This window comes from Schistocerca serialis, unplaced genomic scaffold (genome assembly GCF_023864345.2).
Source record: "Schistocerca serialis cubense isolate TAMUIC-IGC-003099 unplaced genomic scaffold, iqSchSeri2.2 HiC_scaffold_1407, whole genome shotgun sequence".
Classification (NCBI taxonomy): Eukaryota; Metazoa; Arthropoda; class Insecta; order Orthoptera; family Acrididae; genus Schistocerca; species Schistocerca serialis.
In genome coordinates, this window is record NW_026047633.1 from 2,294,638 (window position 1) to 2,320,946 (window position 26,309).

The 26,309-nt window shown below is 44.3% G+C and overlaps 1 protein-coding gene across 1 annotated transcript in view; it reads right to left on the reverse strand.

Moving 5' to 3' along the window:
* LOC126442779 (uncharacterized) overlaps nt 1-26,309 on the reverse strand; it is a 42,832-nt gene that overhangs the window by 4,098 nt on the left and 12,425 nt on the right. The window contains exons 3-4 of the mRNA XM_050090811.1: nt 17,877-18,052; nt 9,991-10,199 (exon numbers count right to left, since the gene is read on the reverse strand). Coding sequence (XP_049946768.1) covers nt 9,991-10,199; nt 17,877-18,052 — 385 coding nt within the window. The remainder of the gene's footprint in view (nt 1-9,990; nt 10,200-17,876; nt 18,053-26,309) is intronic.

Sequence of the window (26,309 nt, forward strand, 5' to 3'; positions counted from 1 at the left end):
TTGTAAAATGTTAATTACATCCGGAGATATTGTAACCTAAAGTTGACGCTTGAAATCTCCGACGTTCAGTTGCGTCTTGTAACAAACACGGGCCACGGTCGGCGAGCAGCATCTACAGGGACATGTTTACGATGACGACCGTGTTTACGGGTGTGGCTGTAGTGAACTGTTGTGGTTTGGTCTAGCTGTCGCAATGTCCGCATGTAGCGCTTGCTGCTATTGTTATTCTGCATTCGTCTCCGCACGCAGACCAACTGTAGTACACTGTGTTACCAGACGTCTGTGATAGTGTAGTGTTGTAGGAACTGTGACCATGGTGTATTCGAACTCTGAAAAGGCGGAGATGATACTCATCTATGGCGAGTGTCGACGAAATGCAGCTGAAGCTTGCAGGGTGTATGCAGAACGGTACCAGGACAGAGAGCATCCAACGTGCCGCACATTGCAAAACATCTACTGCCAACTGTATGCAACAGGTATGGTCGTAGCACGCAAACGGGTCCGTAACAGGCCCATCACAGGAGAAGCGGGTGCAGTCGGTGTGTTAGCTGCTGTTGCCATGAGTACACGGGACATTGCGAGAGCCGGTGGACTGAGTCAAAGTAGTGTCATGCGCATACTGCATCGTCACCGCTTTCACCCGTTTCATGTGTCGCTACATCAGCAATTACATGGTGTTGACTGTAATCATCGAGTGCAATTCCGTTAATGGGCATTAACAGAGAATCCGTTGCAGTTCTACCTGTTTACCGATGAAGTGGGTTTCACAAACCACGGGGCAGTGAATCTACGGAACATGCATTACTGGTCCGTGGACAATCCTCGCTGGCTCAGACAGGTAGAGCGATAGAGACCGTGGACTGTAAATGTATGGTGCGGAATCATTGGCGACCACCTTATTGATCCTTACTTCATTGCAGGGGCCCAAACAGCTGCAACATACATCGCGTTTCTACAGAATGATCTGGCAACGTTGCTCGAAAATGTCCCACTGGAAACACGTCGACGTATGTGGTATCAGCATGATGGTGCACCTGCACATACCGCAATTAACACTAGGCAGACCCTTAACAGGATGTTCGACGGGCGTTTCATAGTACGTGGAGGACGCATAAATTGGCCAGCCCGTTCTCCTGATCTTACACCTCTGGACTTCTTTCTGTGGGGTACGTTAAAGGAGAATGTGTACCGTGATGTGCTTGCAACCCCAGAGGATATGAAACAACGTATTGTGGCAGCCTGCGGCGACATTACACCAGATGTACTGCGGCGTGTACGACATTCATTACGCCAGAGATTGCAATTGTGTGCAGCAAATGATGGCCACCACATTGAACATCTATTGGCCTGACATGTCGGGACGCACTCTATTCCACTCCGTAATTGAAAACGGAAACCACGTGTGTACGTGTACTTCACCCCTCATGGTAATGTACATATACGTCAGTGAAAAAGACCAATAAAAAGGTGTTAGCATGTGGACGTAATGTGCTGTTCCAGTCTCTTCTGTACCTAAGGTCCATCACCGTTCCCTTTGGATCCCTACGTAATTCGGTGCTCTCCGATACACACGATCGAACAGCGGAGGAGTGGTACTCAAGCGTCAACTTTAGGTTACAATATCTCCGGATGTAATTAACATTTTACAATGCAACAAACGGCACTGATTACGTAGTTGTTTATATGTACAGATGTGCTAACAAAACTAACGGGGTTCCATTTTAAAAAAACGTAGGTTTGTGTTAAAAAACATACTTCCGTGCATTTTTTTATGGTTTGTATTAACCAATTACACTAGCCCCTCTCCTCCCGTTCGGTCTGTGGAATCGATTCGTCAGTATTTGATGTGGTTTACGAAATATATCCAGCGGTAATGTTAGGTGACTCACCCTGTAAGGTTCATTGGCGTGTTGAGCGCAAATGTATACCCAGTAAGACGAATAAGTTCTGAAAGATTCTTATACACAGGCACAGTCTGTGAAAAGCCGAATGCACGACTTTGTCGTAAACACTCCATTTTCTTTGTTATTCATTCCACTCCCACCACATTATCGCGTGGTGCGCAAGCTTCGGACACTTTGCTGCTCTTCAGCCTATCGAAGTTAGGCCAGTATAGTTTTTATGGGAGAATGAATAAAATGATAGGTTTCAAAAAAATAAAAGACATAGCGTTTCTACATAAACACATGTACATTGAAGCTGATGATGGTGCTATGGTGAAGATAAGGCTCTTGCTTCTGGCAAGTCACTGGCAGTCAGTTCCCAATAACTACTACGAGGGTAATACAGTATGATGCAGGTGCCGGCCAGAAAGGGTGTATGTATTCAAGGTGTTGGAGTGGGCTGGGAAGTATGATTGACAAGTTGATGTGGGTAGAGGGAAGTGTGAGGGAGGGATGACAGTGGTCAGGAGGCTGGAAGCGGGATCATCTACATATTGAAGAGGCGTAGACGCTAGGATTATAGCTGGTTGGAGGAGTAAGTGTCTACATACTATTCTGGAACAGGAAGAACTAGCCAGCTGAAGTTCCGCTCGAATAGGATACAGAAGGGTGGCAAGTGGAGGGTGGATATGACATGTTGGTATAGGCGCACCAGAAGCCTAGGTATCCAGAGGATAGGCGAGAAAAAGTGCTTTTGTTCCCCAAGTTTATGGGACGTTTACAATTTGTGACAAAGTCTGATGAACTTCAGAAGAGAGGGCAATCTAATCAGCTGGTAGAGGTTCGTCTGAGACTGCAGATATGATACAGAATGCAAGGTGTTCTAAGACTGTAAGGAATGGTAAATTTTTGAGAGTGCTGAGATCCAAGCTATATTGGCGAAAGTAACACTGGGGCCACTAAGGCTTTTGGAAAGACGAAGGAAGAAACAAGATCAGGGGTTAACGTCCTGTTGGTGAAACAGCTATTAGAGGATAACCCAGAATTGGGAAGAACGGGGAAGCAGGACAGCTGCGTCCATCCATAGGAACCGTCGTGTCATTCACCTTAAGCTGTGTAGGGACATCGCAGAGAAACTAAATATGGTCGAAAATCAAGTTTGGAGCCAACAGCTTATCACAGCATCGCCTCGTTTAGTGGGTTTTACCCAAGTACAGAGGATGGCTGAATGATGGAATCCCCACATTATCGAGTTTTCTGTCTTTCCTGTTTGTTGTAAGCTGGGGATGCGTGATTATTCCAAGATATGAGAAAGTGAGAGTCCTCTGCCCATGTCAGCAGAGAGGAATGGAGCAGCAAGTCCACCGCCTTACTGCAAGCGCTTATCTTCCTCCACGTAATTGGGCACTGTCCTTGCATTATGAGAGAACTGTGACTCGGAGTTATCTGTTGAGTGTACATGACTGTAATGGATGTGTTAAGAGCTTAACATCCACATCTGACACACATGTTGTTGTGTCATGCTTTTAATAAATTTACAAGTAGATAGATGAAACAGTCAATGATCAGAACGCCTTATTGTTTGGAAAGCAATACACTTATCTTTAGCTCCTCGTGGCTGTGGCTGTGTGAGCACGTGTGGTATTAATTGGGGTCCAAATACACAGGAGCTGCTGAAAACACTGAGCGGCATTACAGTGCAAGTCTGCACATGATGAGCACTGAACGTTTACTACAACTGTGCCAAATATGTGTCTGTTGTTGGCCCTCGACTCTCTGTACGTGCATGCTTGGCCTAGGCTTGACTGAGTGACGTTACGCCAACACTGCACTCTGAAGGCAGAAATTCGTCGCTTCTTTGCAGTCGTCATGGAACTGTTGATACCCTCGTAGACGGAACAGAAGTCAGGCTGGACTCTGGCAGAACTCGTACCAGGCACTGGCAGAGCTGGAAATACTTGTCGTGTGTGGCGCCTCGAAGCTACAGGAGGAGTGGCTTACTACTTCTTTCTCATAGGCGGTGGCGATGCTGCTTGGGTGTACAGCATCTCTACGGTAGTCGATTGACGATTTGCTGCAGGCGAGTATCGTCGACACCACATGTCACCTTCAACAGTGTCACAGGCGTCATCAGTGTATCATGATACACTGAGGAGAGGTAATGTAATGTAGAACACTGACACGAGGTCTGGTGATGAGAAACCTTATGCTTCAATTACCCCTCCCATTACTGGGGAAATGCCAGCAATGCAAATTTCTTCCATCACCTGGATTCGAACCAGCTTACCTTTGAAGAGAGTACCACCACACAGTCATGTTTATGTGTGCCATGGTGGAAGTTAGGGAGAGAGAAATGATTGGTGGTATTTCTTGTAATAATTCCTTGGGTTTTTAACGTAAGTGATTTTGATGTAGCAGAGGCTACACCAAGAGGTGAAGTTATCGAGGCAGATGGAGATACGCTGTTGAGTAAGATTTACAGTAACAGAAGAAGCATGGTGTGCCAGACAAGGAGCTATACAGGAAACATAATTCATTGGGACACCTGGCACTTGCCAGTTTCCTCCCAGAGATCCGAATGTGCGACTATTGCGGAATATTTCGCCAATGGAGCAGTCATCATACCACTTTTCAATATCAGGCCAAATGTCCTGTGGACAGACACCAGTGGTTCCCATTACCTTCTGCATTCTCATTCCTTTGAGCACTGCTGACTATTCAGGGTTTTAGGAGCAGGGGAAGAAAGTTCCTTGAAGCTCTATCCGCCCATCCATCATTACTGATGATTTTTATTCTAAATTTAAGCAGTAGCGAGGTTTGAGACTGGGTCCCATGACGTTTTGATTAGTATACAAAGACACTACCCTCAAATCATAAGTGAGCCGTGGGATATAAACTTGCATACAGTATGATATCACACTACTTGACTAGAGCTAGTAGGAAATAAGAGTTTTTTAAGAAGGTCGAAAGTAATGGAGTCATGAGCAGCCTCTCATAAGAATTTCCTGAAACTGTAAGACGTCGTGGTCTCCTTCATTGCTTACATATTCCGCCCTCACAATCATATTCTGCACATCAAGACGCTTCATTCGAGCCCAAACTCGATAAGATAAAGTCAGTATTGTATGAATTCATGTAAACGATGTGCAAATAACTAATAAATCGCAAGTGCGCACTGTGGTTGAAATACTCGAGGCTGGCGTACACACATACATTCCAGACTCGACGGTCACAGGAGCTTTTAGCTCGAGAGAGGCAACTGCACCCCAGGAGGCCGGTCCCAAGCTATCTACGACGGCCAGTGACCGCCTGTAGAGCAGACAGCGTTAGCCCGAGTGAAAGGAAGACCCCGTGTTCGGCTTAAAAGCAAATTCCGCTACATTGTGTGGGAGCGGTTAGCCTACGCATTCTTTACACATAGAACGCAGTTTCAGAGATTTTCACAGGAAGACAGCAAACGCCAAACACCGATACTACAGATTTCCGGATTGGTCACCTTAAACAAAATGTCATTCTCCCGTTTTAGAAGAGCAATGCTGATTGGCAGACGATATTTCTGACGCCTTGAGCTGAAGGAGTAATGGAAGAAATCGAAAGATATACCCCTTCACGTCTGGCGTGCAGAGGGGCCGTTCCGTTGTCGCTCTTGGAGCGAGAACACGTAACGAGAGCGTGTGCGCTCGTACATGTACTCAAAGAGCGAGGAACAAGTCTGTCCTCAGTACTTCACTGGGAGAGCACCTCTGTCGAGAGCCAATCGAAGTGCAACTGTATATTGAGTCCTTGCGATTAAGCGTTGTTCACTGTGTTGGCCACCACACTTATTGTGCGGTGTGAATGGACTGAGTAATAGTTAAACGCCTGCGAGCGAATTTTTGAGTGGCATCGTGGTGGACTGGTTATCTGACTGGTGTACCACGCCAACAGACTAGGGGCGAATAGGAGTCTTTGAATTCATCAAGGCGTAGGGAGAGTTTGATTGGTGAAGGTCAATCCAGATAGAACGAGAGTTATCTTATTTGTCGGCAGCGAGCGGCGCAGACAGCAGTCATCACAGCTACAGCTCTTGCGACCCCCACATTTCCTCCACAACAGTACCCTTCACTGCATATCACACGTGACAGCCTCGACTGTACCTAGCAACATTCTAACCGGTAATTATTCGAGTAGGTGCGGCTCTCAGCCATTCCGCCAAGTCAATAACAATCTTAAACTTTGTATAGAAATTTCATTAGCGAATCCTATCCTTAAGAGGTAACTTCACATTCTGAAAAGAACCCGCAAATAACGTGTTCAATTCATGACTAAAAGTGCTATTGTGATTTCTCAGAATTTTTGCAAAATAAATAATAATTTTCGTTACTTTCATGTTTATCTTACACTAACTAGCACTACTCCAGTACCCAAGTATCCCACTAGTTACGTAAGACATTTTGTGAATTTTTGTGTCATTTCCTTACAGTGGACGACTCCAGAAGGTATTTATTGCTGCAAGTTTTTCAGGCATTTCTCTTTAGAACTTTAGGAGTGTCCATCTGACTTCTGTAGTAGTGTGGGGGTGGAAATTGCATCTTGCAGGGGCCAAAGGGTAAAGGGTACATCTCAGATTAATCTGTTGCGCAGAATGACAGAATAGCACCAACCCACACACTCACAAAATGTGTGACTTTATAGTCTTGTGTTGTAAGTGCTATATTTAATTCGTTTTGTGGCGTTATAGACAGGTATTTTAAACTGGGACCAAGAGATATGGTGGTCGTATTTGTGTGACATTGTACGTACCGAATTGTCGAGCAGTCATTAGATACAGTGAGTATATCTTTAACATATGAAGCACTGAGTCTGGCTTGTTGAGGTTGTTTGGTAACGTGTGGTTGTTATGGATGAGAGGAGAATGAATGCTTTTTCAAAAGATTGTTCAGTTAATGGAAAATGTGGCAGTGTTTTGTTCATGTGTACCACCAATCCCAGGGTTTCTTATCTGCAGAATGAGGTGCTGGTATCAAGATATCTCACAAGCACCCATTGGCAGTACCATCTGATTGTATGTTGTAGCAATTATCTGTGCCTTGTAGAGTGTAGAGTGACTGGGACTGTGTTACGTGACTGTAACAATTTTCATTAAAGTATAGTTGTAGCACTGAGATAACATGTGAGTGATGAAGATCTCGTTGGAGCTGACGGAACAGACATATGGATGGAATGCTATGCTGCTGCTTTGTCTTGATGTTTTATGTGGTGAAACAAGGTTATGTATAGGTTTTAAGCTGATGTTTTGTTGTGGCTGAAGATAAAGTTGGATTCCTTTTTGGAACAGGTGACTTGGATGTTAAAAGTGGAAGGTGACTGTGGCTGTTATCGTCATCTGTTGGACAATATGTGGACGTTGAAAGAGAGTGAATGTTGTCGGAAACAGTGATCCTAAACTGGATGTCTTTCATGTTAGGGATGCGACACAAAAAACTGTTGAGATGATGACGGTGAGCTCGACTGACGGTGTAGAAAACTGTGGATCTGAACTCAATATCTTTGATGGTGAGGATGCAATGCATGTAGTTGTTGGGATGCGGAATGTAAGTTTAGTGTCGTGAATAATGCGTTTACTTTATACTTATGAGATCATTCGAGTTAAGGCTGTGTAAATGATGCAGTTGTGCAAGGATTGTACATTTGGGCACAGTTAAAATGGATGGTTTTACGAACTTCCAGTATGATGCAGTAGTTTGGGTCAGCAACCCCTGGTAATCAGTGAACGAAAAAACGTTCCAAGTTTTTGTTCATTCGATGAGTTATCTGTATGCGCTGTAAATTTTCATTGCACGTTATTGACATCTTCGGAAATGCCATTTTCGACTATGTTATGGTGATTTGAAAATGGGTCTCGGTCCGAAACAAGTCATCGAACGAATAAAAAATAAAAATTTGCAACTAGGACGGGTTTTTCGTCCTACTGATGGGTGGTCTTGTTTGTAACCGGGATAGGTCAGATGCTTCTGCGATACTGGGTCAGATAGTCGTCACACTGGAAGTATTTGTGAGATCTGTAGGCTTGGATTTGCGATTTAGGTGATTTTACACAATGGCAGCGACAACAGATCAGGGCTTAGTTCTTGATACGTTGGTCTGTTGTGGGCAAGCATCTAGTTCTGCTGGACAGTGATGCGTAAAACAGCCGACAGTAAAGCACCACGGTTTTAATAGTGGCGAGGGCAACTCTTTCAGACAGGGCCGTTGTAGCAGCCTGCTGGATGTCGCAAGCCATCTCCAACATCACCACGTGCTCAGAAGAGATTCGCACCCGTTTCTTCTTCTCCCCCCCCCCCCCCACCCCCCACTCCCTATCTCGACCGAACTGCCACAATCTCTCTGAATTATCATGACAACTTTTCCCTGAAGATATCTTCAATGTCGGGTTTAAAGTTAGCTTCCAGACAAACGGCTAGTGGTTCACAACTCTGTAAGCTCTTGTCGCTGCTCATTCTTTAATATCTGGTCGCTACTCGCGAGGAATGGAAACATCAACTTCATCTCACACGTTTGTTCTCGGTGTCCATTACAGTTTCAGTCATACTTATAGACTTGCTGCCGAGTGCAGCTGAGTCTAGAAACAGATGGGGTAAGAGTCTGCTTGTTTAGTAACTTGCTAACAATGCGTATTTCCGTTTATGTGCCACTATTATTCATGTGAGTGTCTGCCGTAAATTATCGGCTGCAGCCGAAATTTTGTAAAGACCGTTCTTCGCAGTATTACAGTCCCTGGTTCTAATATACGCATATTCGTATGATAACTTAATTCTTTATGTGTTGTAGCCCTTTTAGACCACCTTAGTTTCTTAATTAGTCGGTTTACTACCAATGAAAGCCCTGCAAGTTCGATTGCCTGAAGCGGTCAAGAGTGACAACGGCAGGCATAAATAATTTTTCCGCTGAGGGAGCACAAGCTCAGTGTCCCCCCTTCCTCTCATTTAAATGGAGTTACCCTCTACCGAACAAGAAGCTATCAGACAGTTACAAAGAAAAGAACGATTACAGCTTGTTTCATGTCTGGTGGAACGATAGATAGATAACCGAGTAAGTGATAAAGCCCAGCAACGAGAGTAAAATAATAAATTTAAAGAATATAGTGATTCGAACAAATAGAGTTCTTTAGCAAACAGGTGCGATAGCTGAAAATACAGTGTTTCCTCAGTCCTACTACAGTTCATAGTAGTAACATTTCTAAGGATAATATTAACAGTGTATCTCATACAATTAACTGTTCTGTTACAAATCTAAATATTGTTCGTCAAAGAAAATTAGTAAATACGAACAGTATCGTGCTAGAATCACACATGAGAAATCTAGAACACTACACCAGTTACAGTATTGACAGAAAATTAGCTTGTCTGTAGCAGTTATGTTGCAGAGACCATTCGCCATTTTTAAAAAGCCTTAGACTAGGTCTGAAAAAAACTACATGTACAGAATTTTAGAGTGTTTATAGAAGATAAAGAGGAACATTTTTTTATATGAGGCACGTGTCGCATATATATGAAGGTCTTATCTGCACTGGCGTTCAGAGACGGAGTTCAAAGTTCTTTGGGATGGGCACTGTTTTAGAGGTGTTGCGTGCCTCCTACGGGAGGGAGAGAGTTGTTCAGTGTACCAGACCCTGGCAGACACCCCAGGTGAGGTGGTAGCCTGTTAGGCTGAGGATGCAAACATTATTTGTGAGACACCCACTTGTTTCGAGTGTGTTACACAATCGTTAGCACCCAGCTGGCACTTGAGTAACGTCTCTAAAACATCACACCTGTGACATTTGTGTCACATAAAATTTGTTCTTTTTAATCTTCTCTAAACACTCCAAAATTTTGTGTACGTAGTCTTTTTTTAGTCCCTGCATAATGAAGAAGACAATAATACATCGAAATGAAGTAGTTAGGTTGTCATAGATCCAGACGGAGAGTTGCCGAGGAATCTAAAAACTGACTTTGGAAAGAGCACCAGAGATCATGCGTGGCGTGCAAAATCACGCAAGATCTAAAACTACATGTTCAGAAGGATATTTGAATCTCAGTTGTCAGCGCATAACCGTGAAGTGGCCGGGTCCCAGTATTAAACTTACCTACAATCTTGAAGTCATCTTCGTAGAATGAATAGATGTAGTCAGCTGCATTGTACCAGGAGACACGATGGAAGGCGTACAGTTGGTCAGCGAGGCTGAACATTTGCGACGCCTCTGGCTGCCGCTCCATGCACAGCGCACTGAAGTCGTCGTCAGAGGAGAGGCTCCACGGCTGATAGCGCAGCAGGCGTTCACTCAACAGCGGCCGCCTGTAGCACACAAGGTGCGAGGTTAAAAGTTGAAAACCTAGCATGTATAGTTTATGCAAGAACGTACAAGTATTCAGAACGGATTTCCACTCAGCAGTGGATTAGAAACTTCCTGGCAGATCAGTACTGTGTTCGAGACTGGGACACAAACCTGGAACTTTTTCATTCTTTAAAGGATGCATAGAAACACAGCAAACAATCGCAAACCCATTGGTCTTTTTAGCATTTTAGCGCATCGAGATTTCAACTTTAGATTTCAGAATACTTGAGTGCTATACCGATTGTAATTATTTCTTGCAGATCATCCACTCCGTTCTGTGCTGCTATATCGTTTTAACTTGTTTCAGGCACACCAAACAGCAGAACTGCAGCGCTTCCCGCAGAATACCTCTTTCCTTTAAAGAAGAATTTCGTATGCATTGCAGGAGAGTGAACATGTGATATTTATGTTAAGGATATGAATGACTTGTTCAAATTTGTTATAGATGATTTTAGACGCTGACATGTACACACGTCTGTTATGAGCTGAAGCAAAATATTCCACATTACCACTTGAAAATGGCTCAAAAGGTCGAAACTGCAATAGTAAAACAAATAATTTTTAAATTCAATGGCGAATATGACGTCCTTATAGAAATAGACGTCGAGCTGGGCTGGCAGAAACCGAGAGCCGCCGTCACAGCCTTACTTCCGCCAGTACCTCAGCCGCTGCCTTCCAGCCGTCACAGAAGCTCCCCTGCACGGCTGGCGGGACCAGCGCTCCCTGAAGGATGGGCACTGCAGTGACCAGAGGCCTCGCGAGTTGCTTCCTGGGCGAATCCTCACTCTGCAGTGGAGAGTGCAGTCACTTGAAACGTCGGGGATCCGACACACGGCTCTGACCTGCCAGGGAGTTTCCTATCTGCTTTAGGTGATGTGACATCTGCGATAATTTTCCGTAAAGACTGTATGACACAGGAAGATGAGTTCAGTGGACAAACGTGAATGTACCGTCAAGCAGGTCCACTTATTCAGTCCCTTTCACCTAATCCAACGGCTAAGGACAGCGCGATACGATGACTTAAGCTACTTCAAATCCGTCTTTGCAAATACCAAACATCTGTTTTTATTTCACAATACGTGTTTTGCATTACTCATTATACCCCTATCAGCTTTGGCATTTTTATAATGTTTCCGCTTACGCCCGGCAGTGCGCATCCCAGGATCTCACACTTGTATACTTGACGTGCAGAAGTACATGTCTGACGACGTAAAACTTGACAAAATGACGCTTCACTATTGCATAAAAATGTTTGTTTACTTGGCTCTGAAGCATTCGCTCGGTCTCGTTTCGTGAGTGGTTGGTGCGGGTCTCTCGTCTGGCAGTGGAAATTATCATACAGAAATTGTTGGCCTAAGGTCAGTGTTTCGTACATAGATTCGATGCATCTGTGTCAGGTACATGTTATGATGAGAATGGAGCCCTCAGAATCGGGTATGAGACAATTTTTTCCTGATTAATCTACGACTGCATTCCCTATAGCCCATCAACGATGGAAAGTTTCCATACTGCCAGATACAATGCAGAACAATCAGTACTCCCTCTACTCCTTGTAGTATGGTTCTTGCTTATCAGTGTTATTTGACAACGACGTTGTCAATTAAAGCATGAAGCTGCATCATAATGAGTTCCGTGTGATGTCTGGGTCCCCAGTTTGACCGGAAGGCTGTCCCTCCCATAAGACATGTGGTGCCATGGTGCTAAGGCTCGCAAATCATTTACACGCTACGTACAGCAGCACGCTGTTCTGCTTGGAGCTACAGTACCACACCTACTCCACTGACAAACTGGGACTCAGAACCCGTGCCGTGATGAAAATCATCATTTCTACGCCCCAGATGGAGGATGTATGTGCACACTGACTATGATCTGAATAAACATTATACGGAGATTTGGTTGGGGAAGAATTTCGGGAAAGGGCTGTTTTTCACGTAATAGAGCCGTTCATTCCATAAGGCAACGAAAGAACGGATTTAAATGCAGCAAGGAAGTGAACAAACAATATCCACTGAAACAAGCTCTATAGAAAATCTCGAAACTTGTGGACAGTTGCGAATGTACTATACAGCTATAATGATACAAAACTGACTGCTATATTCAGTTTAGGAGCAAGTGCGTTGCAACACAAAGTGGCAAATCAACAGAGGACGCAATAAATACTCGCCACATGGAGGTGGAGTGTCGACAAGCGGGGCAGACCGCTGCCACGGGAGGCAATCGTCGACAATTTGCGTGCAGAGGCAGGGTCAGTGTCATATAGGCGGCTTTGGCCTGTAGTGCTGGAGCCATTGCTGAAGGTATCATGCGAGTCCAGTAATGAAGTGGATTGGCGGAATTTAGAAATGACCGATTGTAAATGGCGATACGTGAACTCCAGAAGAGACACGAAATGGTGCGCTGCCTGGACTAGGAGGGCGGTACCTAAACTGCACCACTGCCGCTGTGGCCCCTCATGCGTCTTTGGTTCTCGCCTTTGTACTGACATCCAACAGAAGTTAAACACGCTGGGTTGTATGAATAAACAAGACGACGTTCTCTGGAGAAGATTCTCCGAGCAAAAGAACATTCTCTGGGAAAGCTCTTACGAGCAAAACATTCGAAGCCATAATCTGTGACGAGAGTCTTCCTTTTTCTCACTACCTCTGTTCCCTGCTGAGTTCTCGGTGTGTGGTCTGCCTAGTCCGGCACAGAAAGCACGCGCAGTGTCACGTGTCATTCAGCTCGCTCAAACGGGCGACAAGTCTGGAACCGGCATCAGTGTGTTCAGGCAGAGTTGCACTGCGTTTCATTTTGTTTATTTTATGTGCGGCAACAAATTATTAAGACAATTACGTACAGTTTACGAAAATGTATTTACTTGCGATGTTACCGAATTTACAACATGCGGAAAACTTTTCAGTTATAGAAGTCAGGCGAACATCATGCGAACGAAATCTTAAGATTACATGACTTTTTATCTACTTCAAGCCGGAACTCTGCTAGAGTTCTCTAACACGAGATAATTTTGGTTAAATACGGCCCACAACTGTCTGCTCGCGTGGCAAGCACGTAAGCGCCACACCATGCGTTCGATATGAGTAACAGGTCGCTAGGTTTGCAATAAACCAGTTATTAATTTTTCTGGTAACCCTACTTATTTCTAACATCACACTATATAAGACTTATGCTGTGAGAAGACATGATGGTGAACGTCTGGAAAAGTCAGCGACACGGTTGTTTGGTGTAGGCCTACAGCTAAATGTTCTCGTACGTCAGTCTGAAAACTTGGGTCTACTAAATAGCAATAAAAATGTTTCAGTTTTCACTTCTTTTGAGAGGTAGTCCGCAGATTATGTTCTTATTGTCAAAGCGATATAAACTTCTACAGCTCCTCAATTCAGCACTTCGTTGGGATATATATTTCTTTTTTTGCCTCCCAAGCAATATGAATTCTGCCATCATTGCCAAAAAGTAGGTAAAACTTAACAGAACTTACTCAGCCCGAAGAATGCTACAGATCTTGCATCAATATTTTCCGGTTGTGAGAAGCACCTCTAGTTTTGTTCACACGAAATCGGAGAACGTTCTTTGTTTTGAGCAACATCCCTCACCCTTTTACTCGCGATGAGCACATTATCGGCTGGAGTACATTCTCTGACTCGCTTTACTCATGCGAACATCAAAATGTCCTCCCAAAATTTCCAGTACGAAGTATATCCTCCGTTTTACTGACACGCCCCACTACACTTCGCCAGCACCTCAGCTCTCCGAGCAGATCCCAAGCACTCGAGCAATGCTGAACAAGAAGTCGCTCTGGCGTCCTATACGGGGTCTCCCTTACATACGAACCACACTTTCACAAAACTCTCCGAATACACCGAAGCCGACCGTTGGCCTTCCCTACCAGAATCCTCACATGTTTATTCCATTTCATCTCGCTTCGCAACATTACGCCCAGATATTTAAACGAACTGACTGTGGTAAGCAGGACACTTCGAATGCCGTATGCGGATATTACGGGTTCGTTTTTGCTACTCATCCGCTTTCTTCTACATCACACCAACTAGAAATTTTGTCGACGTCATCTAGTGTCAACCTGCAGTCACTCAACTTATTCCATGTGCTCGTTCTTCCGTTAGCACCCCGCAATGGGACACCGTGTCAAATGCTTTCGAGAAATCTAGAAATATGGAATCTGCCTGTTGCCCTTCATCCATAGCTCTCAGTGCATCATGTGAGAAAAGGAAAAGGTGAGATTCACAGAAGCGATGCTTACCAAAACCGTGTTGATTTGTGCACATAAGCTCCTTAGTCTGAAGAAAGTTGATAATGTTCGAACTGAGAATACGTTCAAGGATTCTGCAGGAACCAGGTGTTAGGGATATTGGTCTGCAATTTTGTGGGTCCGTTCTTTTACCTTTCGTATACACTATAGTCACTTGCACTTTTTTCCATTCCCTTGGTTCTTAGCGCTGATCGCAAGATTCGCGGTAAATGCAAGCTAAGTAAGGGGCCAATGCCGTACACTACTCTTTATAAAACCAAACTGGCATTCCACCTAGGCATTGCCACTTATTTATTTTCAGCTGTTTCAGCTGTTTCTCTACGCCAGCGGTACTCATTACTATGATTTCCACACGGGACTCTGTGCGATGGTCAAACGACGGCACGTTTGTACCATTCTCCTGCGTGAGCGATTTCTTAAACGAGGAATTTTTAACTTCGGCCTTCCTTTTGGAATATTCTAGCGCCAAAGCAGACTGGTCAACGTGTGACTGAATAGAAGCGTTGGATCCGCTTAACGATTTTGCAGAGGAGCAAAACTTTTTCCGGTTCTCCGGTGGTAGCTGTTGTATGCTTCGCGCACAGATCTTTTCACAGACGCACGAATCTCTACAAATATTGCTGTCCTCATTTGCGCGTTCTCTTTTGAACCGAGAATGTAACAGCCTTTCGTTCCTCAGCATTTTCCGAATTTCGTTATTAAAGCACGATGAGTCTTTTCCGCCCTTGATCCACTGAGTAGGCGCATACTTTTCCGGATCACGATTTACAATCTCTTTAAACTTTAGCCATAATACCTCTATGGCCATAATTCAGGAATTAAATGATTGTATTTTATTGTCTAAGTGAGACGCTGACAACTGCATATCTAGCCGGCCGAAGTGGCCGTGCGGTTAAAGGCGCGGCAGTCTGGAACCGCAAGACCGCTACGGTCGCAGGTTCGAATCCTGCCTCGGGCATGGATGTTTGTGATGTCCTTAGGTTAGTTAGGTTTAACTAGTTCTAAGTTCTAGGGGACTAATGACATCAGCAGTTGAGTCCCATAGTGCTCAGAGCCATTTGAACCATTTTTGAACTGCATATCAACTCTCCTAGCGTTCTCGACTGATTTACTGACTTTCGTAACCATAGTCGCTATGATAACATCATGATCACTAATCCCCATCACTATGCTGACGCCATCGATAAGGTCCTGCCTGTTTGTGCTGGCTGACGAACTAGCTGCTCAACACAGTTTTCGGAAAACGTGTTCAAAAGTCCTTCACAAGACTGTCTGTCTGCACGACCTGCAGTGAATCCATAGACGTCCCAGTCTATACTCGGTAGGTTAAGGTCACCGCCAGCTAGTGTCGCGTGATCTGGATATTTATGCAATGCTGACTATTTACCTTCTTTGAATGGCTCCACATCTGTCCCAGCGGAGTCGGGTGGGTGGTAAAAACATCCAACAACTGACATGGTTTCACCTAGTCCTGTTATGTGCGACCACGTAACTTCACTATTGCACTCAAATTCAACGTCAGTAAAGAGAATATTTTTTGTCAACTGCAATGAACACTTCCCCTCCTACGGCGTCGAATATGTCTTTCCGATAAACATTCCAAGACTCGCTAAATATCTCAGAGTTTTTCACTTTGGGTCTTAACCAGCTCTCAATTCAAGAATAATTTGAGGCTGAGAACGTTCATGGAGGAGAGTAAATTTGGGAACTATGTTACAAATACTTCGACAGTTGACTGATAATAGTTTCAGAGTCGAACTCACTTTACTCTGAAAGCTATCTGATTTCCCTAAATGTGTGCCAACTGGCGAGTGTTCATGAGAGCACCTCAAACTACTGGCTAGCCTGAAACCCCCCATGTACTCTCCACAAGTACTCTGCTATCCGATTAGCTGCTTCCTTTGTGTAGTGCCCCCTTGTCTTGAAATCTACCCATCTCCGATTTTCAGTTCACCTTCCCAACCACTGTTACCTTCATTACCACTGCCTGACACAATGTCGATAGTTTTATCCCGCCACACTATCTGCCTGTGTCCGTGCACAGTGAACCGGTAACCTACTCACAGTTCTGATGACAGATGTGGAGTAGCAAACCAAAAAACCCCACACGATAAACATTGTGGAGTAACAATACCGTTCCTCAAAAACAGCTCCAGTTGGCTGCAAATCATGTTCAATCATCCTGCATAATATTTTATCCTGAGTGTGTATTTTACTACCCTGACCGTGATCTGTGCTACTCCCAGTCATCATCCTATAGCACATAATTTCGTTACACTGACCACTGCCTGTCCACAGCTGTTTACCCACATCAATTCTCATGATGAACTTAACTGTGGATGTCGGTTGATCACCTTCGTTTCAAAAGACCTAGTCCATTTCCCAGACACACTCATCCCAAAGTGACTCCCCTACCGACCTCTTCAGATATAACTGCAGAAGTCTTTCATCCAATTGATAGCAATCACGACTGAGTCTAATTGTCCATTCTAATCCACGTCTTCCACCTCCATAGCTACCCCACAATAAGCCACCTAAAAGACTCCAAGAACACCGCCACAAGACCTGGGGTGTCTGCTGGGAGCTTGCCCATTCCCACACAGGAAGCCACCTGGTCACCCTCCATAGTGCCAACGTATCTCCTACACTACTCCATTCCACGGCCCCGTATGTCAACCACTCGAGAGACTATTCCGCTTTCCTCCCGCTCACAACCTCCACTATTTACGCTCTATGCTACGGACTGATTTAAACACACCAATCACAGGACAAAATATAAGAATGACAGCTATCCACTTCCTGCCCTCATCGCTGCTTAGATTTTTCCTCCATCTATTGAGATGAACATGACAAGTGGCCTCTTTTCCTCACCGACTGGATGCCAGTATCTGGACTAGAGTCGCAACTACACGGTATTACCGTAATTACTCCCGAAGTGTTTTTGTTTTTTTTGTCCCGAATAAGACGAGGATACGCTCACTTTTCGTGCCAGGTTCCACATCATTGTTTCCACAAATTATGAAAAATTCGGAAGTATCTGTAACCATCAGTACTTTCTCTAGTAAATGCAGTAACATCGTTTATTGTGTCAGTTTTCTCCGCTGGCCTGTTACGTAATACGTGGCACATTTTAAGACACAATACGAATCAAAAAATCGAAGGTCAAACACAGTCAAAATCCTTTGTAAATCACGAGTTTCTTTAACCATGTCCTTCACTACTGTCTATTAGTGCTAGTTCTTTGATCCATTTTGAATTAAATGATCCCTGTGTTTTCTATAACTTTAATGAATACTTCCATGGATAAAAGTGAGATAAACTCCAATAAACCATAGTGAGTACGACAGACATTTGAGTGTACACTGGTTTATACCTGATTATCAAGTTCCCTGGCCCGTCCTTGTCTTCTTCCATCTCGTAGTGCTCCACCTGTTTGCTGGCTAATTGCATGTCATGTACCCATCCGGTTAATTTCGTGCGCAGCATGTCTTTCACACGTTTCATGTCCTTAATCCAACCGTGGAGTTGCTGATCACTTGCGTTGTTACCCTGAGACACACAGAAAATAGTTCAAATTACTTTCATAACATCCACAAGCAGCAGCCTGTCTTAGTATACAGTTACATGTAGCACTATTACATGACACTGAAATTACTGCCAGCGCATGAGTGCAGTACATTCAGTTTTGTACATGCATAAAAACATTAATGCACAGCAGATGCCCGGTGGTTTTTTTAAAAATAAATACATTTCTCAAACTGTGACATCAGATAAGAGAGGTGCAGATATTTGTTGGTAGTTGACATTACAGACGCCTGAATGTATGAATGTATACTCCCGTGACGATGTATCCAACTGAAATGTTCTGCAGCTGCCAGCAGCGTCGGGTTCCTACGTGTAAAGCCACATGGCCTGGCTGGAACTCTGACGAGATTCTATTCAAACTTTTGAACGATTTTCGAAAACAGAATGGCCAGACTGTTGACAAATACGTCAAAATCCTACTCGTTACCAACGCTCTGAGAAACCTGAACACATGTTATGACCTTCTACAAACGCAACGATAGACATCAGCCGCTCCATATCTGAAACATTATCTGAGGTAGTTGTGCACACGGGAAATGTCAGTTTGACTAAAAATTTTGTAGCGTTTGTCTGTTGCCTGGCTGATCGCTTTTGCAGAAAATTTGCGTTTGTTGCTCGTCATCTAACACGATGTCGTCTGCATCTCAACACGTCTCGACTATTGCAGATTTGAAGGAATGTATTAACTGTCCGAGTGTTAAGATCATTTTTTCTGGACCATTTTCGGGTACGAAGTTCACATTTGTGTCACATATTAAGGTCTATGCTACTTTGGCGTTGTAAAAATCGTAAGCTTCTAAGTCAATGCAATAAAGATATGGCCATTTAAATGATATATTTTGATACTCGAAACATCACTCACAAAAATCTATAAGGCGCTCCCTGTTGATTTAGTATCATGACATTTTGGAAGAAGCCAGATTTCACAGTGCAAATAAAGGAAAAAATCTTAAAATCCATAATTGGTAACTATATAACTCTAGAAAATACTTTTCGTATTATTTTTTATCAGTCTGTCGATTTGTCTGTCCATCTGTTGTGAATCTTTTTCTCTGGATCAGTTCTGGGTATCATGTTCAAATTATGTCACATACAAAGGTATACATAAAAATTGTAAGCTTATAACTGACTCCAGTCAATAGATATGGATGTTTATGTCTCGTGTTTTATAATCGAAAATTCACTCATGGAAACCTATAGGGTGCCCTCCATTGACTTGGAATCATGAGATTTGGCAACAACTAAGTTTTCCAGTACAAGTAAAGCAAAAAATCTGAAACTTGTTAATTTTTCATGATATCACATAAAAATGTCGTTCTCGATTTGGACTTACATTGTATTCATAACCTGTTGAAAGTATAACATACGAACATTACTGAATCCAAACATAAAATGTATGTTGTATTCATGATGTAGTACGTAAACGGAAATGTGTTATTAAATCTTCTCTCCCTACATACATAAACTAAAGTCCTCTGCTTGCTTGTTCTTGTTTGTTTTGGCTGGTCTGAGGAAATAACGTAGAATTTCTGAATCGATCTTGGTATTCCTGGGACCAGTATCTTGCCAGTAAATCTACAAAGTGTCGATAACAGGCAAAAATTATTGGGAATCTCGATTCCGAGGATGGGGAGTTTGTACAGAACCCTTAGTGCGTGAGTCCCTCTCGCACTTTCCCATTCTGTTTTCCTTTTTTCTATCTACCCTAGCATCACCCAGTATGTTGTTCTGGAAGGTGAGTGCTCACCACAGACATGGGTGCCGTCAGGAGTGTCTGAGGGAAGTGGGACAGAACTGCTCTTGTTCTCTGTACGTGGAGTCCCCAATCCTTTTGGGTCACACTGAAACAGGTGACAGTGGTTCCACAATAGATTATATTGAGATAGGGAACCAATACTCGAAAGTGCATATTTGCTGTGTTAAGGACATGCACAGCATACACCACCCAACAACAATGTAGCTCACAGCAATTCTTCAAAGCAACGACTGTCAGTCTGAATGAATGCATGTATTGCAATGATGCCTGCAGTTCTTCACACTCTTGCAAAGATCTCGGGTGTCCGTTGTGCACTCGAACAGTAGCAGCTGATAAACAATGTACACACCTGACCACCAAACGGACATACTGTACACAGTTGGTCTCACAGCACTCAAGCATCGCAGTGGCGCATTAACCTGTGACGCAAGCACACCACTGACCCTGCTGTCAGCTGTCCATTGCATCAGATAGCTTGTGTCGTGTTCATGGTGAGGTGTGTTGCTGTGTACAGTGCACAATGAGTAATCAAAGATGAAATGTGCAAGCACGGGGACAAACGGATTTTGAGCCCTATGTCTGCTTGTGTCGATCCAGTATCGTTCACAGCGCTGTACTGTCCAACTTCATACAGTTTGTATTGTTTATGGATGAGGCCTCATTCATCCGTGATGTTGTTTTCAAAAGCCAAACAGGCAGATCTAGAATGAGGACAACACCCACGCCACCCATATGGGAGGCCAACAGCAAAGATTCTCAGTCAAGGTATTTTAAGGCATTATCCAAGATCGTTCCACTTTGATGTTAAAGTTTACAAGCACCTGAAGAATACTCACTCTCATTGTAGGACTGGAAAGGGGGGTCCTCTCTGATGGCCATTGCGATCGCTGTATCTTACAACGCTAGACTTCATTCTCTGAGGTTATGTACGAAACACCTGTAGATACAGCTGAAGACCTGCTTGCCAGGGTCCAAGCTGCCCGCCTCCTGGTACAACATTGTTGCTCACGGGCGAGGCCTCCACGACGAGTGCGGTTGCTTCATGTTTAAAGATGATTAAAGATGTAGCTGTTGTCACACGCATCGACTCAGTCTGTGTTTCGACAAGTCTCTACACAGTTGTCACTTCTGCCCAGCTGCTCAGAACAATAAAGTGTGACATGTCTTGGAAGACAGTAGCGTGATTGACTCGATTCCACTATCACAGTAGCCGCCACGATACAGGAATGACCTGTGAGGATATGCTGACATCACTCCGAAACTGTGATCACAGAGAGAGCGTCATGCAGTCAAAGGTCGTGAGATGGTGGTATGAATGTGGGAAATTTTCAAGAACACTGCCATCCTGAATTTGGAATCATTCAACTGTATGTCAGTCAGACACCTTAGGCAAGTGTACGGTGGTGGAGAGAAAAACGGATTTACTTGTGTTGCAGATATGTGCAAATATTATTTTCTTAATAAAATTTTTGTACTTATTTAGCTACTCCGAGATCATTTTTTACAGTTCTTTTGTCAGCTATGTTTATTTACCAGGTCACATCTACACTCTTTTTGGAGAACTGTCGAGATGATTTCCCAAGTTTCTGCAATGTGTCACACGAAACGTAACCGATCAGCAGCTACTTGCAGCCAGCATATTCCATTTCGCGCATTTCTGTCACAGCACAATCCCACTCGTTTAACATGTGGAAGTTCTTCTTCTTACGAGAAATAAACCCGTTTGTGCTGCCTTGCGTCCACGCTTGGTAAGTAATGAGAGTAGTAGCAAGTTGAGAGAGGCATGTTCAAATGTGTACCAACACGCTGGGCACTGTCGCAATGCGCTATGTGTAAGTAATGTTAGTGGGGAGAGAAGAAGCGTGATGAACTGCGACTTGAATTGCTGATCAGCGCACGCTGCGTGGCTGAAGGGGTTTGTAAACAGCCCTGCGGAGGGCGACCCGAGTCCTCTCTCTCCGACTGCCAGCCAGCCCTGATATCGGAGTCAAGCGCTCGTGCGGTATCCGTGACGACGATGGTGACTGCAGTCATGGCCACGCACGTTGGATAACAATGACGACGCCGCACTGTTGTCACTGTTTACCGACGACGGTGTGATGTCATTCATCATGGTCGCCTTGGCTGAGGATGAAAGCAAGTATACGTATTTTCTATACTGTTTTTGTTTATACACTACTGGCCATTAAAATTGCTACACCACGAAGATGACGTGCTACAGATGCGAAATTTAACCGACAGGAAGAAGATGCTGTGATATGCAAATGATTAGCTTTTCAGAGCATTCACACAATGTTGGCGCCGGTGGCGACACCTACAACGTGCTGACATGAGGAAAGTTTTCAACCGATTTCTAATGCACAAAGAGCAGTTGACCGGCATTGCCTGGTGAAACGTTGTTATGATGCCTCGTGTAAGGAGGAGAAATGCGTACCATCACGTCTCCGACTTTGATAAAGGTCAGATTGTAGCCTATCGCGATTGCGGTTTATCGTATCGCGACATTGCTGTTCGCTTTGGTCGAGATTCAATGACTGTTAGCAGACTAGAAACGGTGGGTTCAGGAAGGTACTATGGAACGCCGTGCTGGATCCCAACGGCCTAATATGACTAGCAGTCGAGATGACAGGCATCTTATCCGCATGGCTGTAATGGATCGTGCAGCCATGTCCAGATGGAGACGTTTGCAAGACAACAATCATCTGTACGAACAGTTCGACGACGCTTGCAGCAGCATGGACTATCAGCTTGGAGACTGTGGCTGCGGTTACCCTTGACGCTGCATCACAGACAGGAGCGCCTGCTATGCTGTAGTCAACGACGAACCTGGTTGCACGAATGGCAAAACGTCATTTTTTCGGATGAATCCAGGTTCTGTTTACGGCATCATGATGGTCGCATCCATGTTTGGCGACGTCGCGGTGAACGCACATTGGAAGCGCGTATTCGTCATCGCCATACTGGCGTATCACCCGGCGTGATGGTATGGGGTGCCATTGGTTACACGTCTCGATCACCTCTTGTTCGCAATGACGGCACTTTGAATAGTGGACGTTACATTCAGATGTCTTACGACCCGTGGCTCTACCTTCATTCGATCCCTGCGAAATCCTACATTTCAGCAGGACAATTCCTGACCGCATGTTGCAGGTCCTGTACGGGCCTTTCTGGATACAGAAAATGTTCGACTGCTGCCCTGGCCAGCACATTCTCCAGATCTCTCACCAATTGAAAACGTCTGGTCAATGGTGGCCAAGCAACCGTCTCGTCACAATACGCCAGTCACTACTCTTGATGAACTGTGGTATCGTGTTGAGGCTGCATGGGCAGCTGTACCTGTACACGCCATCAAAGCTCTGTTTGACTCAATGCCCAGAACGTATGAAGGCCGTTATTACGGCCAGAGGTGGTTGTTCTGGGTACTGATTTCTCAGGATCTACGCACCGAAATTCCATGAAAATGTAATCACTGTCAGTTCTAGAATAATGTATTTGTCCAATGAATACCCGTTTATCATCTGCATTTCTTCTTGGTGTAGCAATTTTAATGGCTAGTAGTGTAAGTGATTCTTATGGGTTCTACTTCTTCCTTTCCAGGTGTGAGCAGGCGTTACTCGCTGTGTGATCTGAGCCCAGCAGCTGATAATGATGATGACGATGATGATGATCTCTGGGGAACGACTTAGATTGTTCAGAGGCAGATATCGCTTATTCTACAGTATTAAATTTTTTGTTTGTTATTTTTGAGATGCTCTAGTTTGTAGATGTTCTCAATGCGAATATCGGTGTTTTGACACGACCACCAGCTACTAGTTCTTTTGCACCTATGTTTTCGTATGGGTTTGTCCATATTCTTTCAGACACATTCCCCTACTGACGTCATACACCTCCTCTAGTACCCATGCTGGATATGCCCTTAATGACAAACATGCCCACTGATGATGAGTTGCCGGAAGTGTATTCCAGTAATGAACATAACAACAATTTCACTTGTAAGTACTCAGAATTTATTATTATTATTATACGAATACGGATTTTTATTTCTCCTTCCTTAGATATTTATCAACTGCGTCTCTTTCTCCTTCTTGTGTGCAGAGTTATTAGGATTTCGACGTGTCGTTGAGGGGAAGAGCATTGACCAAGTTAGGGGGAGAGCTGTCGTGACGTCATGGGGTGAGTCGATACCAGAGCGGTCATACTGAGTCACTTTTCTGAGGTGCAGGAAAGGGGGTCGTGTAAGACACTCAGCTGTATACCCTGCCTTGATTTATGTTCATAAGATTTTGATCAACCTATTGTGGGGTCCAGTTGCATCTCTCTTCAAAAGTATATACTGCTAACAAAAAGCATGTCCTAATGCCCAGAATCATGACGAGAGGAATTTAAATTGATTTCCATGGTTGCTTCTCGCTAGCGATAGAAATTACCCTAAAAATACAGGGCATACAGATACACAACAAACACCAGATATCCACTGACGATCTAATTTCTCGTATATGGCCGGATGTTGGAAAGCCATAAGGAGAAGACGAACATTAACACACTGTGTGGCCCATCGACAAAGAAGTCAAGCGTAAATTAGGTGGTCCCCTCTTCTTGTCCATATTAGCTGAGAAACGTCCAAAAAGTGTAGGCCTGCTGCTACTCTCTGAAGGCGATAAGCAACACAACGTTTGGATCAAATGCATGTCCCACCTACGTTCCTCTGAAATGAAAACAAAAAAGGTGCAAGACATTTTTGCTGTGGATGTCTCGTATACCAAGAGCATGTATCTTGAAAGACCTAATTGACTGCTGGAGCCAGGAAACAATTCGTGTGGAAATGCTTATCAAGGATAAACGGTTCTAGAAGTTTAAGAATGCCTCTCACCAACACTTCTGTCCCTTCGTCGTTTACGTCGATTTAGAGCGCCTCCTAGCTCCTGTGGTACAGTGTGAACGTGGTGCCTCTGCCTCCCATATCACTGTCACAAAATGATGCATACGATATGTGGCTACCCATCAAGTTCTGTGCACTAAAATTAAAATCTTATGTCAAGGGAATAGTGCGAGATGGCTGCTCACTGAGCTTGAAAGTCTTGTCCGGGATGTTTATAACATTTATAGTGAAAACGTCCTCATGACCAACGTGAAGGAGAATGATGCACTGTGCAAGCAGGCAGCTGATCGTTATATCTGGGGACTGTGACTGGACAGAGGTGAGGAAGCTCCCTGTAGAGACTGTTGCCACGTAACGGGGAAGTCCCAGAGTGCAGCTGACAACCCATGTAACTTTAAGTACCAACTGCCACAGCACACAGCCATCTTTTCCACAATTTAAGTGAGCATGATGCCCACTTTCTAACTCAGCACTTTGACGAGTCTGGGTAGTAGGATGATAAGATCAGTGTCATTGCTGACACCGTTGACAGATACATGCCGCTTCACAGGGGATCACACCACTTCCTGGATTCACAACGCTTCATGCTCACGTCTCTTTAGAAATTTGCTGAACCAACGCGTCCTGAAGATATTCTTAGCAAAGGGAGCCACTTATCTCGATGATGTAGAGTTTCAAGAGTTTCAACTTGTGACGGAGAAGGGGTCTTTCCATAGGAATATCTGGATTCTCTAGTAAACTAAGAGGCATTTCCATAATGAATGGAAAGAACGGGCACTTGGTGAATGAACAGCAGGACTTCGGCATCTCTGATTTATCACAACATGTAAAATGGTGAACACCAATGTACATCTGACCGCCAACGTCGAGAAGTTCTGTAGCATACGGCTGAGATTTCGTGGGATGCCATGTTAAGAAAGACACAAGCCGGCAGCGAATTCTTGACCAACGTTGACATGCTTGTCTTCCTGGAACATGCGATTCACGAGTTACTTTGCCAACGTGTGCGCAGGTATGCCAAGGCAAATAACTTCCAAATAATCGAGGGGGAGTACACGTTGTCTGACGATTTCAGTATCATCCTTTACCTGGATGTAAACTGTCTCCAAAGGCTAACCATGCAACAAAGTCTTCCTTTTCAAGGGCTCTCATGGATGTCCAAAGGGGAAATCACCAGACTGAGGAAAGAGATCAAATATGTGGCTGCTGATGCTGTTGAGGGATATGTCCTAGAGGTAGAGCTGGACTATCCCACAAGTCTGCATGACAAACACGGTGATTTGCACAGCCTGAAAGACTTTCACGTTCAGGGACTTCAACAGGTGCCTCCTCTAGGGCATTGTCGCTGCACCACAAATGCTTATCAGGAGACCTTTCGACCTAGGTTATATACTGAGGTATATACTGCAATTCCAGCTGGAAGCAGGGGTGTCCTATCACGATCACAAGTGGTTCACTGGGGGGCATAGGTGTGGAAATCTGCTGCACTCAGACTATTTACTGATGCGTCTGGGTGGGTTTATTTGTTAGTAAAAAGGTAAAAGAGTGTTCCACTTGACTGGGTGTGTGTGGAATAGTTTGATGAA